The 17,185-nt window shown below is 58.3% G+C and overlaps 1 protein-coding gene across 1 annotated transcript in view; it reads left to right on the forward strand.

The window, feature by feature from the left end:
• Positions 1 to 227: 227 nt before the first annotated feature.
• Positions 228 to 17,185, forward strand: part of msps (msps cytoskeleton-associated protein 5) — an 18,405-nt gene continuing 1,447 nt past the window's right edge. Inside the window, 24 exon segments of the mRNA XM_037231873.1 lie at positions 228 to 309; positions 2,188 to 2,257; positions 3,773 to 3,963; positions 4,391 to 4,597; positions 5,020 to 5,191; positions 6,076 to 6,621; positions 6,929 to 7,109; positions 7,540 to 7,652; positions 8,061 to 8,256; positions 8,590 to 8,753; positions 9,080 to 9,225; positions 9,845 to 10,063; positions 10,346 to 10,529; positions 11,207 to 11,401; positions 11,883 to 12,119; positions 12,565 to 12,727; positions 13,190 to 13,353; positions 13,789 to 14,022; positions 14,439 to 14,540; positions 14,730 to 14,882; positions 15,197 to 15,400; positions 16,064 to 16,199; positions 16,613 to 16,677; positions 16,680 to 16,808. Coding sequence (XP_037087768.1) covers positions 2,201 to 2,257; positions 3,773 to 3,963; positions 4,391 to 4,597; positions 5,020 to 5,191; positions 6,076 to 6,621; positions 6,929 to 7,109; positions 7,540 to 7,652; positions 8,061 to 8,256; positions 8,590 to 8,753; positions 9,080 to 9,225; positions 9,845 to 10,063; positions 10,346 to 10,529; positions 11,207 to 11,401; positions 11,883 to 12,119; positions 12,565 to 12,727; positions 13,190 to 13,353; positions 13,789 to 14,022; positions 14,439 to 14,540; positions 14,730 to 14,882; positions 15,197 to 15,400; positions 16,064 to 16,199; positions 16,613 to 16,677; positions 16,680 to 16,808 — 4,158 coding nt within the window. The 5' untranslated portion in view covers positions 228 to 309; positions 2,188 to 2,200.

Below are 17,185 nucleotides of genomic sequence, written 5' to 3' on the forward strand. Positions count from 1 at the left end.
ATGACGTCACAACAAATATTTAAGGCACTTAATTAATTTTAGAGCACTGTATTTGTAAATATATAGTTAATTTCTATCTATTCTTTTTTATAAAAAGCATTATATAACAAATTGAGCCAAAGTTTCTTGACTATTTATCTTTATACATCACATTATGAAATCCAGCATTAATATCATGTCCCTTGCTGTATGGCATCTCAGCTGTTTTCTGTAACGGTCTTGCAGAGACGTGAGTAAACAGGGCGAGAAAGGGTGGGAGGGGACTGAGAATCGCTGTGCAATAGTAACATTTTCCCGCTTGATATTCAGGTGAGTTCCCACGTCCTTGAAGAATTGGCTGCGATGATGTGTAATTCAGAACATAGGCGTCTTGCAGTCAACCCAATTAACTCTTCTACGCAGAAGCTCTCGCCCGTCATTACCTGGAGATGCCAGGTGTCGGCCTTGTTTTGATGCGGGGCGTTGGTTGGCCTTCACGGTCGTTTTTAATGCATTTTCGTAGGATATCTGCTGATTGTGAGAGGGACACTGATCTTAAAATTCTGTAGGCGTGCATGGCAACGAATTGTGTGAATATTGTATCATTTATGTTCCACATTAATTTTATTAAGTATTAGCATAAGAGTATGCAGCAACTAATGCATTTTGTAGATTTGTGCATGTTGGTTAAATCAGTGTGTTGAGTAATGACTATTACATACTGTGATAGTGCTTTGTGTGCCTGAAATTATGGTGACTGTTGAGAACTAGTGGAAGTGTTCATTATTGTCAGATCTATTATATAGGCTGGATATATATAATTATATAGATCTATTATATCTATATAGGCTTCATATTGTGGTCTAGTCTGTATTTTCTGGTATGTTTCAGCTTAGTTCTTTTCAGAATAAGAACTCAAAATTGAATAGACTGAAGTACCTTTTTGCTTGTAACCTAGCACATCACACATAGCATATTCACACATTTCCTCATGGGAGCTGAGAAAGGACTTGTTATATTCCTCAGCCTGCTTCAGTCTACATGTCTGCTATTCCCTTTCCATCCTTATACATAAATAAAATGTCACAACCCTATTGCAAGGATGTGATCCTACTTGGGTTGCTACTTACTTGCTCAGCACCTAAAGACAGATAGCTGGTGATGTACATACCCCAAAATAGCATGCATGCCCATGTGCACTTGCATTTGTGTTGTTTGATATTTGCAAAACAAATGTATTAAAATTTTGGCTCCCAATATCTGCAAATGTGATCTCAACATTAAGGACCATCACTTAAAATCTGCTGGTAGTTTGTAATCAAGAGTATTTGTGCCATATAGATAAATCCAGCACTAGCTTAAAGACGCACAGGAGCCTATCTTGACACACTATATCTTGACACACTTCCCATTTTTCCAGATCATATTACATGACAAGAGGTTTAAAGGGTATGCCTGTTTATTTCTTGGTGGCTTTTATATCATTGACATTTTGCTCCTGGTGCCTACAGGGAGATGCTAAGGATGTGATTGTAAAAATTGCAATTGCATGTGCATAAAGCTCTAGTCAGAGCAAAATATAGGTGTTTTCAAGAGTTAATCCTAACTTTTTGAACAGATGGATTTCTGGAATCAGAGCTCACACTTAGTATTACTTGCTATGTCAGCTCTGTCACCTACCATCCAGTCATGCGAGTTCAGATCAATAGCATAATTTTGTGGTGAAAGTTTAATATGCTGCCATGCTTGGCATGGTCTGTCCAGTTCCCTGACATCTCCTGACCTGAAGAGCAGTCAATGCTATAGGCCTGGGCCGTAGCTGTCAAGGGCGAATAGTGAGCACCTAAAGTGACTTAAACTTGCCCTGCTAGGGCTGGGTGGATCAGAATGCATGTGGCCTAACTGGCTGGGCCATCTGGAGGGATGATGACTTGATATGATGTTAATGTTATTCTGTAGAACTGAAAACTTGAATTTTTGTGTTCAGATATTGTGCAAAAGAAAATTTTGGATGAGCTCTTTAAAGATTCAATGTTTATTATTGCTATGTTATTTTATAACAATGCTGCTATATCAAATGATTTGACTGATTGAAGTTATGTTTGTAATTATAAAAAATCAATTTGTCCATAGCCTCTATCTTGATATGCTATCTGCCAAAAGAAAGATCAAGAATTCCATACATTCATGTTTATATTCACTCCACAGATCAGAAAACAGAATGGAGGAAGATACTGAATACCTGAAATTGTCCACTGAGGATCAGTGCCAACACAAGGTAAGTGGACTGTTCTGATTGGGAGGAAAAGCAGCCTTCTCCAACTATACAGGAAGCTGCATTGCAAGTGGCAAGGGGGGATCCTGTTTGGTTTTTGATTATGTGACACTTTTCTGTGGTTTGAATACAGGTTGATTCATTTGTAATCATTGTAGTCATATGTTGGTTGTCCAGTGCAGTAGTGTTGCTATTTTTACACAAACAATTCCAGAAGAACCCTTGATATAGGCTTTGGATTATGTTTCTAATGGAAACATTTTTTTGCACCAGTTTGAGCTAAATAGGTGGAAGGTACTCCTAGTCACTGCTATGTTGTTATTGATGAGGTTGTGTTTCTCATCTTAGTCATGCATTTCAGTAGATTCAAGTTTTGTTGCTTCACATAATTTACCCATAGTTGGATCACAACACTTACCATGAGCCAAACACCAATATTTGTTGCTTCAACAGCATCAATTTACTCTGCAATGCATGCCCACTGAAGGATTCCACAGCATGTCCAAATGTAAGGTGCAACTGCTCCATTTAGTACAGCACAGAACTCAGTGAACAGGCTGGTGAAGCTTGAACTTTTGTCTGGTAATTGTACCTAATGGTATTGTCACAACCAAATGTATGGGCTATTCAACCACAGTGTGGTCCAATGGGGACTGTTTTTGTAAAAGTGAACAGCCAGAGTAAATATCACATTTGCTTTAGATACACAGTTTTGGACCTGATGTATCTCTTTTCACCAATAAATATGAGCCATAGATTTTATCATTCAAAATTTGGAGTAAAGGTGCAATCCAAAATGCAGCATTCAGAGCTCAAGTATTCTATGTTGCTAGTGGCTTTGTGTGGCTAAATATAATGGCTTAATATTTGTCTTTTTAATATAATTTTTCTTAGACAAACAGCTGTCTGATTTCCTCCATTGAGCAACAGATAAGAACAAAAACATTTGAGTGATATGAAAAAAATAGCTGATTTGTTCATCATAATTTTCTCCTGACAAAGTGCAGGCTCAGACATCATTCATGTGGTCATTTTAGGTCTGATTATTAAGCATGGTGTGTGCTTGGGTTTTCATTTAGGAATTTCCTGCTTGTGCAGTATTATTCAGATGAATGTTTTCATTAATACATAATTTTATATTGCCCAATCTCACCCACAATATCTGAATGGCTACTTTAAATTGCAGTGTAGGATGCCTAGGGATTGGCACAGGGAGCAGAACTGGCAGTGAACTCTATACCTGTTAAGCAGTGTTTGAGGCTTGCTTTGTCTTTCTGGTGACAAAGTAGTTCTTTGTTGCATGCATGTAATTTTGCATGCATGCAAAATGCATGGTGACATGTAGTTCTTTGAATGCCAATGGCTTGTTTGTTATGCATTGCACACAGCTGTGGTCTGATATATGTGCATGCTTTGCATCATGTGAACAGGGGGGACGACTTGCTTCTTGGCTGCGAAGTACGTTTGTTCAACATCGAATACTTGTACCTGTCATGTGCTGCTCTCTTGTTATTTCAGCTCTGGAAAGCGCGCCTTAAGGGCTACGAAGACGCCACGCAGCTGTTCCAGGGGCTGAACGAGAAGGCGCCAGAGTTCAGTCGCTATGCCGGCCTCATCAAGAAGTTTGTGGCCGACAGCAATGCCGTGGCCCAGGAGAAGGGTCTCGAGGCGGCGCTCGTCTTCATGGAGAACGCTCACGTGGCGGGCAGGTGAGACCGCCAGCGCAGAGTGGTGCTCGCGCTTCGACTCGAGCTCTCCCCCCGGTGTGGCTTTGCCGGAATGTTCGTTTTGGGGGTGCGGAACGCCTCTGTTAAGCGAGCTGACGCCAATGGGCGGACGATGACGAACCAGTCGGGACTTTGTGCGAGAACCGCTCATATGATTCTCGCCTTTACTCCCTGTACTGTACTGTACCTGAACAGCGGCATTTGTGTACAAGAACTGCGCACTATCTCGCCTTCACTTTCTGGCGCACTGATTCCTCGGACAGAATGCTAGGGCTTCTCGGTGGGAGCTGACTGTGGGCGTTTTCTGTGTAGCTCGCTGTCTGTATTTTTTGCGCCGCTGTTGGCTGGCCCGCCGTCCGCCGCACCCTGCCGCGCGTGTGTGTGACGTCATCGCCGCCCCCGCCGGCAGGGTGAGCGGCGACGTGGTGGCGGCCGTGGTGCAGAAGGCGATCGCTGCGCCCAAGACCAGTACGCGCGAGAAGGCCCGCGAGCTGCTGCTCATGGTGGTCGAGATCGAGAAGTACGAGCTGGTGCAGGAGGAGCTGGTGAAGGGCTTCAGCCAGAAGAACCCCAAGGTGGTGGCGGCCTGCATCGGCGCGCTGACCCTGGCGCTGCAGTGAGTGGCCTCCACCAGCTGGGGCGGGCAGTACCGCAGCAGCCCGTGCTGCCGGTGCGTTCGGATGACCCGCACGGGGTGTTAAGAATGGGATCAAGCATTTGCTGCTCCTATGACGACAATGCTTGCGCAACCCGCCGACCCTGCTGGCCCGAACACACGGGTGTGGTGCAGCATTTTATAGCAGCAGTGGTCTGTGACATGTTGCCAGTCTTCGTGACGGGTTTTGTACATTATAGCACTCGTTCAGCAGCTGGCCGGCTTGCTCATTGCTGCCATTGCATGATAAGCGGCATTGTGCGCCAAGGGTCATTGTGAGGGGTGCATTGTGTTTCACCCTGATGAATGTTCACTGGAATAATGCAAGCTGGATGCCGGTGAGTCTGCCCCGCGCACTCATGCCCATGTATCCGACCTGGCAGATCGTTCGGTCACAAGATCCTGAGTCTGAAGCCGCTGATCAAGCTCATCCCCGGGCTGATGGAGCACAAGGACAAGAACGTGCGCGAGGAGGCCAAGGGTCTGATCGTGGAGCTGCACCGCTGGATTGGCGACGCCATCAAGGCGCACATCGCGTCCCTGAAGCCGGTCCAGGTCAGACGAGCTCCAGCCAGGCGTGCTGCCGTCCGGCCTGGCGCCGGGTGGCCCGCGGTGGACCCGCTGACCGTGGCGCGCTCGTCCTGCGGTCATTTGCCGAGCGCTGGGACCGGGGGGAGCGGGTGCTGTTTAACCCGGGCAAGACTTGTTCACGGCTTTCAAACTTACCAGTTTTTTATTGTGAGTTTCATTTGTTGGCTCTTCAGCACACCTTGCACCGTCGTACCAACACATTAAGCATACGCGCTCCCGGGTCCCTTGGTTATCTCAAGCGCATATCCGGGATGAGGTAAACTGAACTGATAAACACAACTGAATGTGACTCCAAAGGATGCGTGTCAATGCTCTGCTGCCGCTGACTCCACACCCGATGGCTGACCCCCACCCCTGACATCTGACTCCACCCCTGACATCTGACTCCACCCCTGGCGTCTGGCGCCATCCCTGATGCGTGACCCCATCCATGATGGCTGACTCCACCGCCGACGTCTGACTCCACCGCTGACGTCTGACTCCACCGCCGACGTCTGACTCCACCCCTGATGTATGACTCCATCGCTGACGACTGACTCCACCTCTGACGTCGGACTCTACCGCTGACGTCTGACTCCACCGCTGACGGCTGACTCCACCGCCGACGTCTGACTCCACATCTGACTTCACTGCTGACGGCTGACTCCACCGCCGACGTCTGACTCCACCGCTGACGGCTGACTCCACCGCTGACGGCTGACTCCACTGCTGACGGCTGACTCCACCGCCGACGTCTGACTCCACCGCTGACGGCTGACTCCACCGCTGACGGCTGACTCCACTCCTGACGTTCCACCCGTGACGGCCGACCCCACCTCTGACGGCTGACTCTGTATCCCGGCCGCCAGGTATCCGAACTGGAGGCCGAGTTTGCGCGATCGTCGGGCCAGAAGGCGCAGCAGACGCGCTACTTACGCTCACAGCAGGATCTGCGCGCCAAGATGGAGGCGCAGGGACCGGCCGACGAGGACGGCGACGACGACGACGGCGACGAGGCCGAGGACGAGGCCATCGACCCCCTCGACCTGCTCGAACCCGTCAACATCCTCGCCCAGCTGCCCAAGGAGTTTCACGAGCTGGTCGAGGCCAAGAAGTGGCAGGAGCGTAAGCAGGGGCTGGAGGCCCTGCGGGAGCTCACTACCAAGCACCCCAAACTGGAGCCGGGAGACTACGGCGATGTGGTGAAGGCGCTGAAGAAGATCATCAGCAAGGACACGAACGTGATGGTGGTGGCGTTGGCCGGGCACTGCCTCGCCGGCGTGGCCTCCGGCCTCAAAAAGCACTTCGCGCCGTACGCCGTTGCGTGCATCGGCGCCATCGTCGAGAAGTTCAAGGAGAAAAAGACAAACGTAGTGACGGCGCTCCGCGAGGCGGCGGACGCCATCTACCCGGCGGTGAGTGACGCCACAGGTGTTGTGACGTCAGCGAGCTGCGTCACGGCCGCTGGCGTGCCGTGTAGTGTTGGGTGACGCCAGAGATTGTGCTCGTGCGCGTTGTGCGGTGTGGGCCGTTGGCGGTCGGTGGCGACTTGTGTCTTCCCGGCCTGCTGCACTATGCGTGTGTGGGGGGGGGGTATGTGTGTGTGTGTGTGTGTGTGTGTGTGTGTGTGTGTGTGTTTGTGTGTGTGTGTGTGTGTGTGCGTGCGTGTGTGTGGGAGCGCGCGCGCTATTGGTGATCAACTTCTACCTGCCGCTGCCGTAGACGTCGCTGGAGGCGATGCAGGAGGACCTGCTGGGCGGCTTGAACAACAAGAACCCGTCGGTAAAGTCGGAGACGGCCTCGTTCCTTGCGCGCTGCTTCTGCTACTGCACGCCGGCCATCCTCACCAAGAAGCTGCTCAAGGCCTACGTCACAGAGTTGGTGAAGCTGCTGTCTGACTCGGGTGAGTCCCGGGTGCGGGGTGGCGCCGATGTACGGTGTCCGGCACTCCGCCCGCTAGCCGGGCACGGACCGGACACTGGGCTGTGGGGACCCTCTTTAAAAGGACAGATTGGCATTGAGCGCAGGCTGTAGTAAGAGCAGGTGCCTCCACGGCAGACCAGCCGCAACTCAAGCATGCAGGGTGGCAACTTTTGTGCTCAGCAACAAATGCTGCAATTTCATCGAAAAGTAATTGTGAAGCAAGCAGCACCAGGCAAGCGTATTTTTCCCGTGCATTCGTGAGATTGAAGCGGTCTGTCTGTGTTTTAAAACGCTATCGCCGTCCGTCGCACTTCTGATGTGATCATGCGTCGCGACGCCGTCCCTTGGAGCGGGCCGGACGGCGGCGCCGCCCGTGAGGCGTGAGCTGAGGGTGGGCGCGTCTGCTGCAGATCCGACGGTGCGCGACGGCGCGTCGGACGCGCTCGGCACCGCCTGGAAGGTGGTGGGCGAGAAGGTCATCACCCCATTCATCGGCGATGTCGACAGCCTGAAGCTGGCCAAGGTCAGCATGGCTCGCGGGTGCTGAAGAGGGCACGGGGGGGGGGGGGGACAGGCAACTAACGCACTGCATCATTAGGTGGTACAGGGGGCTCGTCTACCCGGCCTGTTCTCGCTCATGTATCATGCCTGGAAGGGCTGGGCCGGACCGCGGCCTCCGCTGGGAGGTGGGACGAGTGGCGGTGGCGATGTACGCCTCGATAGGGTGAGAGCGCCGCGACTGTCGCCGCCCGTAATGCCGGGAAGTCCGGAGCATCGACCGGCTAGCACTGGTCGCCAGCAATAGCTGAGGACGCGTCAGCTGCTGAGGCTGTGCTCGCCGGCATCGGCCGCCTGGACCCAGCCTCGTCCGGCCGGCTGACGCGTGTCTGGCGACAGCCGCCGCCGCTGACCGCCCGCCTCCGTCCCCCAGATCAAGGAGTTCAGCGAGAAGGCCGAGATCAAGGTGCGGATTGTGGCGCCCAAGAGCCGACCGGCGTCGGCCGCTGCGCCCGCCAAGGCCAAGGTGGTGCGGTCGGGCGGGGCCACGGCCGCTGCCGCCAAGAAGCCGGCGGCCGCCCGGCCCGGCGCCAAGAAGCCGGCCGCCAAGAAGGGTCCGTCCAAGACCGGTGAGCGGCGCTGGGTATGGCTCTGGACAGCTCGGGGAGCTGGGATGGAGCTGATGTCCTTCTGATGTTCCATGGCTGATGTATGTGCGCGGTCTAAATTTTCAGGGACTGTGGTTTGCGGGGGGGGGGGGGGGTTCTTCGTATGTCTGCGGGAGCGCAGCCGCATGCTCTGCTTACACCAAGGCAAATACGAATACATACACAAACATCAGCCAACTCCCAAGTCCGCTATGTGGTGGCCGCCCCGGCCATGTGCTGGACTACGGTCGGCTTAGCCGCGCCTGTGTCGGCGCCACCGTCCTCCGCCCGACGCCGTGTGCTCGCGCGCGGCAGCGTCGGCCCCGCCGGCGGCGGCGGCTCAGGAGGGGACTGAGCCCGAGATCAGCGACGAGGAAGCCGACCAGCTGGTGGCCGACCTCATCTCCGAGGACGTCATCAAACAGCTGGCCGACTCCAACTGGAAGACGCGCCTGCTGGCCACCGAGACTGTGCAGCAGGTGAATGGCGCCTGCCGCTGCGACCGCTGCTGGCTGCGTCCAGCCAGCGCTCGCTGTGACGCTCCTGGGACGTGGCGCTGGTGCCATGTAGAGACTCGCATGTGGTGTTGGTGTTACCCAATCAGGTAGCGAGATCTCCACACGCACGTGATGATCAGGGTGGCGCCTTTTAAATAAAAAAGTGGTGCTTTCTTCCAGATCGAACCCATGGAGAGACTCGCGAAGGCATGCAGGCTACCACCACACGTGCTGTCCTCGGTGTCGAAGTGCCTCCTCGCATGCGAGTCAGCGAGACGGTGCCCTGACGGGAGTGTGCGGCTTCACAGACGGTGTCGGGCCGCTCGGACCTACCGACTCAGGCGCTGCTCCGGGTGATGAGCAGGAAGCCAGGCCTGAAGGACAACAACTTCCAGGTGCTGAAGCTCAAGTTCAATGTGGTCCTGCAGCTTGCGGAGAACACCAAGTTCACCAGGTCAGTAAGATGCGGAGCAGTCAGTTAACCGTCGCCAGCCGTGTTACAAGCGGCAGGCCCTTAAGGGTGTTTTTAATATTTAATTCGGACCTTTTGAATGGATTTGTTGCCGGGATCAGAGCTCACGTTAAGCAGTCCCTGTTGTGTGAGTGCTGACCCTGCCATCCGGCCGTGCAGTGTCAGTGTAGCGGCAGAATTTGGCGGCGAAAGCCCAATGTGTTGCAACGCTCGACACCATCCGTCCTGTCTTCTGACGTCAATTGACCGTTAATGCGGCCTCTGCTACCGGCCGCAGGCCATACCTTTCAAGGGCAAATAACGAGCGCCTAAAGCGACTCGAACCCACCCCGCCATGGGTGGATGGGTCGGAAGGCAGGCGCTTTAACCAGCTGAGCTATCGGGGCGGACGGCGGCGCTTACTCCGCTGGCCATGGTTCGCCCCAACCTTCGTGTCCGGTCCTACGTCCGTGTTCCAGTCCCCGTCCCCTGTCCGTCCTGTCCCTCCCCGCCGGTAGCGGGCTTTCCTACGCCGTGTGGTGCCGGCAGTCGTGCCAGGGTCGTCTGTGGCTTCGTTGGCCCGTGTCGAGCGTCACCGAGCGCCGCTCCCCGCTGCCGGCAGACGCTCGGCGGACGTCTGTCTCTCTGATCTGGTGGACAAGCTGGGAGACGCCAAGACGGGCGGCGGCGCGGCGGCCGCCCTCTCGGCCGTGGCCGAGGCGCTCTCGCTGGAGACGGTCACGTCCGAGCTGCTGCAGCTCGCCTTCGCGCAGAAGTCGCCCAAGGTGCAGGAGAGCGCGCTCTCCTGGCTCGCGCAGAACATCCGCGAGTTTGGCTTCACGTGAGTCACCGGGGCCGGGTCGGGGGCTGGTGTCGAGTGGTGGCGCCGTGGCGGGCGGGCGGCCGGCGGGAGACGGCGCCGCGTGCGAACGAAGCGCTGGCGTGTGTCGCAAGTGTGCTGGTAAGGCTTACGCGCTCGGCTGCGGTGTGCGGAAGGTCGTGGATTGTCGCCAGTCTCCTCGCCGTGCTCACCGTGCTGGACATCGACTATCATCCCCCACCCCTCTCCCTCCTCGCCCGGCTCTCCGCCGCCGCCGCGTCCAACCGACCGTCCGCCCGGCAGGCTGAAACCGAAGCCGATCGTGAACTACGTGCGCAAGGCGCTGGCGCACACCAACCCGGCCGTGCGCAACGCGGCCATCTCGCTGCTGGGCACCATGTACCTGTACATGGGCGCCACGCTGCGCGTCCTGTTCGAGGACGAGAAGTCGGCGCTGCTGCAGCAGATCGACGCTGAGTTCCAGCGGGTGAGTGGGGGGGGGGGGGGGGGGGGGGCGGGGAGGCGCGCACGGTGGGAACGTGTGAGCGTCGTGCGGTGGGGAGGGTGAATCATACTCATATGGACATGCTCACTACATGGATACTGGGTGTGTGGCGGTGAGAGGGAGAGTGATACGGCGTGGGACGGCCAGGCAGGCTTCACTCGTGTGGACTCGGTGGGAAGGGCTGAGTGCAGACATGGTGGGAGCGGGTGAGATGGCCGGACAGCGTGGGCGGTGCATGAGGTACTGCGGCGATCCAGGGCTCTGTGCATCTTCGTTGTGCCTATTCAATCGTGAGATACGCTGGTGTTGCAAGGCCGACTAGTGCTTTTGTGCGAAGTTCAAGCTTGTGATCACAGCAGAGTCAGGTGTTGTTTTATCGTGCTTTGACGGAAGCAGCTCGCGGTGTGTGGCTAACGGTCCCCACCCCCACCCCCACCCCCCCACGTGCATGTCTGGTTGTAGCGGACCACTAGACCTGGTGTGCTCTACCGTGTTTGCGCGCTACCATCTACTCCCGTTTCGACTTTTCGATCCGTACTGTTCCTGTCTGCGGCCGTCGCCGTCCGTCTGCGCCCGTCTCCCCGGTACGCTCCATCCCGCCCGGCTGGCTTTTCGGCCTGACCAGTGCCGTGACGTCAGCCTCCCGGTGTGTCCGCCAGGTGGCGGACGAGCAGCCGCCGGCGCCGACCCGCGGTCTGCGCGCGGCGCCGGACGCCGGCGGCGGCGGTGACGAGGAGGGCGGCGGCGGCCCGGCGCCGGCCGACGCGCCGGCCGAGGACCTGGTGCCGCGCACCGACATCGGCGACCGCGTCACCTCCGCCCTGCTCGCCGAGCTGGCCGACAAAAACTGGAAGGTGGGACGGGCTGCGGCTGGCGGCTGGTCGGAGGCAGCTGCTGAGTGCTGCTGCTCCCGGCGCTGTGGTGGGCGGGGTGGGGCACTGAACTGGGGACGGCCGCGAGGAGTACACGTGGGCAGAGAAGGGCGTTCGCCGTGCATCGAGATTGGAATGTGTGGCGGCGTTCATCAGAAGGGAGGTTGACGAGTACGAATTGTTTTATATGTTAGCTGTGTAACTGTATGTGATTGAGTATGAATTGGTGCCACAGGGCCGTCCTTGTCCCTGTGTTTGAGACACAAGCACATAGAACAAACTCATGCTCATAGACACTTACTCAGAGCACAAAGGCAGCGACGCGTTCGCACCGCCCGAACAGCACCGCGAAGGTGGGTAAAGGCGTGCGACGAGGCTGAGTGACCCCGTGCCCTCGTGGCAAAATGCGGTGTTACCTATCCAGGCGCTCGGATCTGTGACGGTGGCGCCCGGCGCCTGCCAGGTGCGGAACGAGGCGCTGCAGAAGGTGGCCGAGATTCTGCGCGAGGCCAAGTTCGTCACGCCCAACATCGGCGAGCTGGGCGCCGCGCTGGCGGCCCGCTGCGTCGACTCCAACAAGAATCTGTCGGCCGAGAGCGTGCGCGTGTGCGGCTGCCTGGGAACGGCGCTGGGGCCGCACTGCCGCGCCCACATCCGCACCGTGGTGCCCGGCCTGCTCTCGGCGCTCGGAGACAATAAGGTGGGCGGCGGGGATGGGTCTGGCGGGCGGATAGTGTCAGTCGGAGGGGGGGGGGGGGGAGGGCAGGTGAGGTGGTACCACCCGGGAAAGGTACCGGTAAGGAGGTGGTGCCAGCCGAGGGCGGCAGGTGAGAAGGTGGTGTCAGCTGTGTCACCCGATGGCGGCCGGCTGCGCGGCTCGCATTGTTGTGGCCGTTGCCAAGTTATTCACGGTAAGAAAGCCGAGAAGTGCGTGGTTAAGCCATTTTGACGGAATTAGTGCATTTGAATGCAAAAACGACTTATAGAAATATATAAATAACCGTAGTGTCTGGACATAATGGTCGCGTTTTCGTCCCGCCTGATGCACACACAGTTCTCTAGCGGAGCTTGGCCAGACTCGCTGCTGTGCCCGTCATGTTGTAGTCTGGTGGGTGGTGGCCTGACCTCCGCCCGTCCCTCCGCAGCCTAACATCCGCCAGGCGTCGCTGACGTCGCTGGGCACGTGGCTGGAGCAGACGAGCATGCGCGACTTCTGCGACGGCGAGATGCTGGCAGAGGCGCTGCGTACCGGCACGCCCAACACGCGCACCGAGCTGTTCGCCTGGCTGGCCGTTCAGATGAAGGACGGTCAGTGGAACGGGCCGCGGGCTGGTGTGGGAGGTGCCGGTGACGGATCTGGCGGGAGGGGACGCGAGACGCGTTGCGGCGATAGATAAGATGTTAGTTTTTGCCTCGTCTCAGATGTCGCCGTTTGGGCCGGCTGCCGTTGCATTCGAAGGCGGACCCAGTCGACACGAAGTGCTCGGCTGTTCATGTCAGATCCCTGTGGTGCACCCGGCGTCAGTAAAATGCGTGACGAATTCCAGCCCTCCTTTTACGCCATATCCTCGATGAGCGCTGTTTGTCTGGTGCCGTTCGCTTGTTATGCTGTCGTGTTGCCGTGCTGCCTGTTGCTGGGTTTGCGCCTTGTGTGGCGATGGCCGCCGTCCTCCGACTGGCTGACTTAGTGTGTGTCGCGGACCGCCCGACCTTTCCGTGTGGCCTCCTGACCGTGCCGGGGGTCGCCCTGACCGTGCTGTGCGGCCGCAGCCGGCCAGCTGCCGAAGGACGAGTTGATGGCGTGCCTGCCACACCTGTACACGGCGCTGGAGGACCGCACGGCCGAGGTGCGCCGCGCCGCCGGCGACGCCGTCCTCCCCTTCATGCTCCACCTCGGCTACGACTCCATGGCGCGCGCCGCCGGCAAGCTCAAGGTGCGGCCGGCGCCGGACCCGTGGGGGCCCGGCACGGGCGGGGGTCGCGCGGAGGACCCGGAATGGTGTGCTGGGAACGGGCTAGCTCAGCTACAGCGCGGTGCCTGTGGCCGCGCCTGGCTGGCTCGCGCTGGGAGTGCTGCCGGTTGTTTACGCCGGCTGCATCCTGCTCTCTGGCAGCCGCGTTTGTTTATGTGTCGCATTTTGTGGCGACCTGTGGCTGTGTACCGCGCTGCTAGGCATTGAGAATGTTCGGAGGCTGTTTTCTGAGCGCCCCTAATGGCTGAAGCCCCACAGCTGTCACCGCGAGCGACACCACCGCATGTCAGCCTTGAGCCGCTCGGCCTGGCCGCCGGATGTAGTGACGCTCTGGCCAGCGCGTGTGTGACCGTGGGCCGGTGCTGCCTCGGTTTGTGACCTACGCTCCGCCCGCAGCCGGCCTCCAAGACGTCGGTCATGGCGTCGCTGGACAAGGAGCGGCCGAATCTGCCGGCCAAGGCGCCGCCCAAGCCACGCGCGGCCGCCGCCGCCAAGACGGTGCGCTCGGGCGGCGCGCTGCGCGCGGGCCTCTCGCAGTCGCAGGACAGTCTGGACGAGGAGCCGGCCGCGCCGCCACCCACCAAGGCGGTGCGCGGTGGCAAGGCGGCCCGGCCTGGCTCCAAGACACGGGTGGGTGACGGGGGTTGCCCGCCGGCGGTAACAGCGCCTGGCCTGGGGTCGGAGAGAAAGTGACTTGTGAAGAGAGTGTGGAGAGTTACTTGGTGGTGCGTTTTTCTTTAGGGGGGAGGGGCGCCACGAGTCGATGGATAACTGGGACGTCTGCGCTGTCTAGATCAGTCTTATACTGCGGGCTGACGTGGCGTTTTGGCCCGGCCGTCAGCTGCAAAGTTCAACCCGTACAAAAGTGCAATCACTGCACCACCCACGTTCAGCAGTGCGCTGCCGTGTGAGGTGTGCATGTTTGTGTGTGTGTGTGTGTGTGTTTCGCTCGTCTATGTCCCGTGGCCCCGTCCACGGGCGCGGTCGCACCGCTCCGTCGACGTGAGGCCCAGGGGCGGCAGGTGACCCTCCGGCGCCGCTCGCAGGCGCCCGCTCGCGCCGGCAAGGACGACGACGCCGACCTGTCGCCCACGCTGCAGGTCAACAACCTGAAGCGCCAGCGCGTCCAGGACGAGGTCAAGCTTAAGGTACGTCGGGGGATGGGGTCACGCGAGGTGGCAGGCGCCGGGTCACGGTGTACAGACGTGCCGACTGGCGGAGCCCTGGACCGTGTGACTGCTGTGGGCTTGGGCGGGCGCTTGTCGGGATCGGTTGGCTGGCACGCGCCGGCCGCTGTCGCGTTTTGACCTGCCTGATGTGTGTTCCGTGCGTTGCAGTGCTTGAAGTGGAACTTCAGTACTCCGCGGCCAGAGTTCATAGAGCAGCTGAAGGACCAGATGACGAACGCTGGTGTCAACAAGGCGTTGATGACTCAGATGTTTCACGCTGATTTCAAACAGCACATCAAGGCCATCGACAGTCTGGCGGGGGTACGTTGGACCAGAGTGTCGCGAAGTGAGCCTGATCAAGGCCTACCTGGCACATTCGTTCGACCTGGACCCTGCTTCAGCTCTGCTGAGCTCCAGCGCGGCCCCTTTGTGGTTGCTACGGTATCCTTGTTTCCTGTAGTCACCTACTGGTGCGATCTTTTCTTTGTTTACTTCGTCCAGTTACCTGTGTACCATTGATGAGAACTTTGATGCGATGTGCATCGCGACGGCGGACTCGTCATCACGCCGGCCTCCCTGTGTGGCGTGTCTCGCCCGCCTGTCGGGCTGACGGCCCGCCCTCGCCGCCGCTGCAGTGCACCGACACCAGCTTCGAGGCCGTGTCGGCCAACCTGGACCTGCTGCTCAAGTGGATGACGTTGCGCTTCTTCGACACCAACCCCACCGTCATCATCAAGGGCCTGGAGATGCTGCACCAGATCTTCATGCGGCTGGCCGACGACGAGTACCGCCTGTTGGAGCAGGAGGCGTCCGCCTTCATCCCCTACTTGATCGTCAAGGTCAGTGGGACGTGGGGCAGAGCACTTAAACGAGGTCGATGCTGTGTTTTCGCGCGCAGTAGTGGGCTCTGTCGATGCAAATCAGACATGCGTGCAAGCGCCGTGGGCGTGTGTCACCCGGGCCTGGACTCGCCCTGACCCGTCTCCCCGCCGTGGGCGTGTGTCACCCGGCCCGAACTCGCCTGACCGTCTCGCGCCCCCCCTCCGTGGCTCTGTGTCACTTGGGCCTGGACTCGCCCTGACCCTCCCTCCCTCCGTGGGGGGCGTGTGTCACTCGGGCCTGGACTCGCCCTGACCCGTCTCCCCGCCGTGGGCGTGTGTCACTCGGGCCTGGACTCGCCCTGACCCGTCTCCCCGCCGTGGGCGTGTGTCACCCGGGCCTGGACTCGCCCTGACCCGTCTCCCCGCCGTGGGCGTGTGCCACCCGGGCCTGGACTCGCCCTGACCCGTCTCCCCGCCGTGGGCGTGTGCCACCCGGGCTCGGACTCGCCCTGACCCGTCTCCCCGCCGTGGGCGTGTGTCATCCGGGCCTGGACTCGCCCTGACCCGTCTCCCCGCCGTGGACGTGTGCCACCCGGGCCGGACTCGCCCTGACCCGTCTCCCCGCCGTGGGCGTGTGCCACCCGGGCCCGGACTCGCCCTGACCCGTCTCCCCGCTCGCAGCTGGGAGACCCGAAGGACACGATCCGTGCCTCGGTGCGCAACATCTTCCGCGAGCTCTACAAGATCTACCCGGCCAGCAAGGTGTTCCTCTATGTCATGGACGGCCTCAAGTCCAAGAACGGTCGCCAGAGAGCCGGTAAGCGCCGCTGCTGGGACGCGACCGGCGCCGGTTGGCACACGGCGCTGGTACCCCGACGGGCCGAGGAGTCCCCGCATTGTTGTCTGTTCCTGGGCTGGGACGGGTCGAAGAACAGCCCACCGCAGTCTGGGTTCGGTTAGTGATCTCACGGGTTTGTGGCCCGCACATCGGCCTACTGCACTTTCGCGACGATCCGTGTGGGACAGGTGCATGTGTTAACAATATTGGAGATGATGATCGCCGCTTATAATGGCGAATGTCGATGCGCGAAAAAAGCTACAACTGACCACAACGTCTGTTACATAGCCCTCCTTCCTCGACTCCCCTTTGGGTGCCGCCCCGCGTGAGACTGCTGCCAGCTGATGATCACTCACTCCCTGTCGCCTCCTTCCCTCTCCCCTGCGCCGCAGAGTGTCTGGAGGAGGTGGGCTACATGATCGAGAAGTGCGGCATGGGCGTGTGCCAGCCCGTCGGTGGGCGCCGCGCTCAAGGAGGTTGGCGCGCCAGATCGGCGACCGCGACAACACGGTGCGCAAGGCGGCGCTGAGCGCGCTCGTGCAGGCGCACTACCTCACCGGCGACAAGCTCTACAAGCTGGTGGGAAACGTGAGTGGCTGCCGCGTGACAGTGCCGGGTCCGCCCGGCGATGCACCGCGAGAGCACCTCTGCCGACCCCGCACTCCGAGAACGGCTGAGACGCGGGCGTGTGAGCGCTGCGGCTCTCACGCCTGTGTTGTGTGGTGTGTGCGGGTCGTGATATGTGCCGTGTCGCGCTTGTGTCAGTGTTGTGTGCGGGTTCGTGATATGTGTATTGTCGTGCTTGTGTCAGTATTGTGCGTGTCGTGATATGTGTTGTGTCACGCTCGTGTCAGTATTGTGCGTGTCGTGATATGTGTTGTGTCACGCTTGTGTCAGTATTGTGCGTGTCGTGATACGTGTTGTGTCACGCTTGTGTCAGTGTTGTGCGGGTCGTGATATGTTGT

The sequence above is a fragment of the Pollicipes pollicipes genome, unplaced genomic scaffold (assembly GCF_011947565.3).
Source record: "Pollicipes pollicipes isolate AB1234 unplaced genomic scaffold, Ppol_2.1 Scaffold_6686;HRSCAF=7923_pilon_pilon_pilon, whole genome shotgun sequence".
NCBI classification, from domain to species: domain Eukaryota; kingdom Metazoa; phylum Arthropoda; class Thecostraca; order Pollicipedomorpha; family Pollicipedidae; genus Pollicipes; species Pollicipes pollicipes.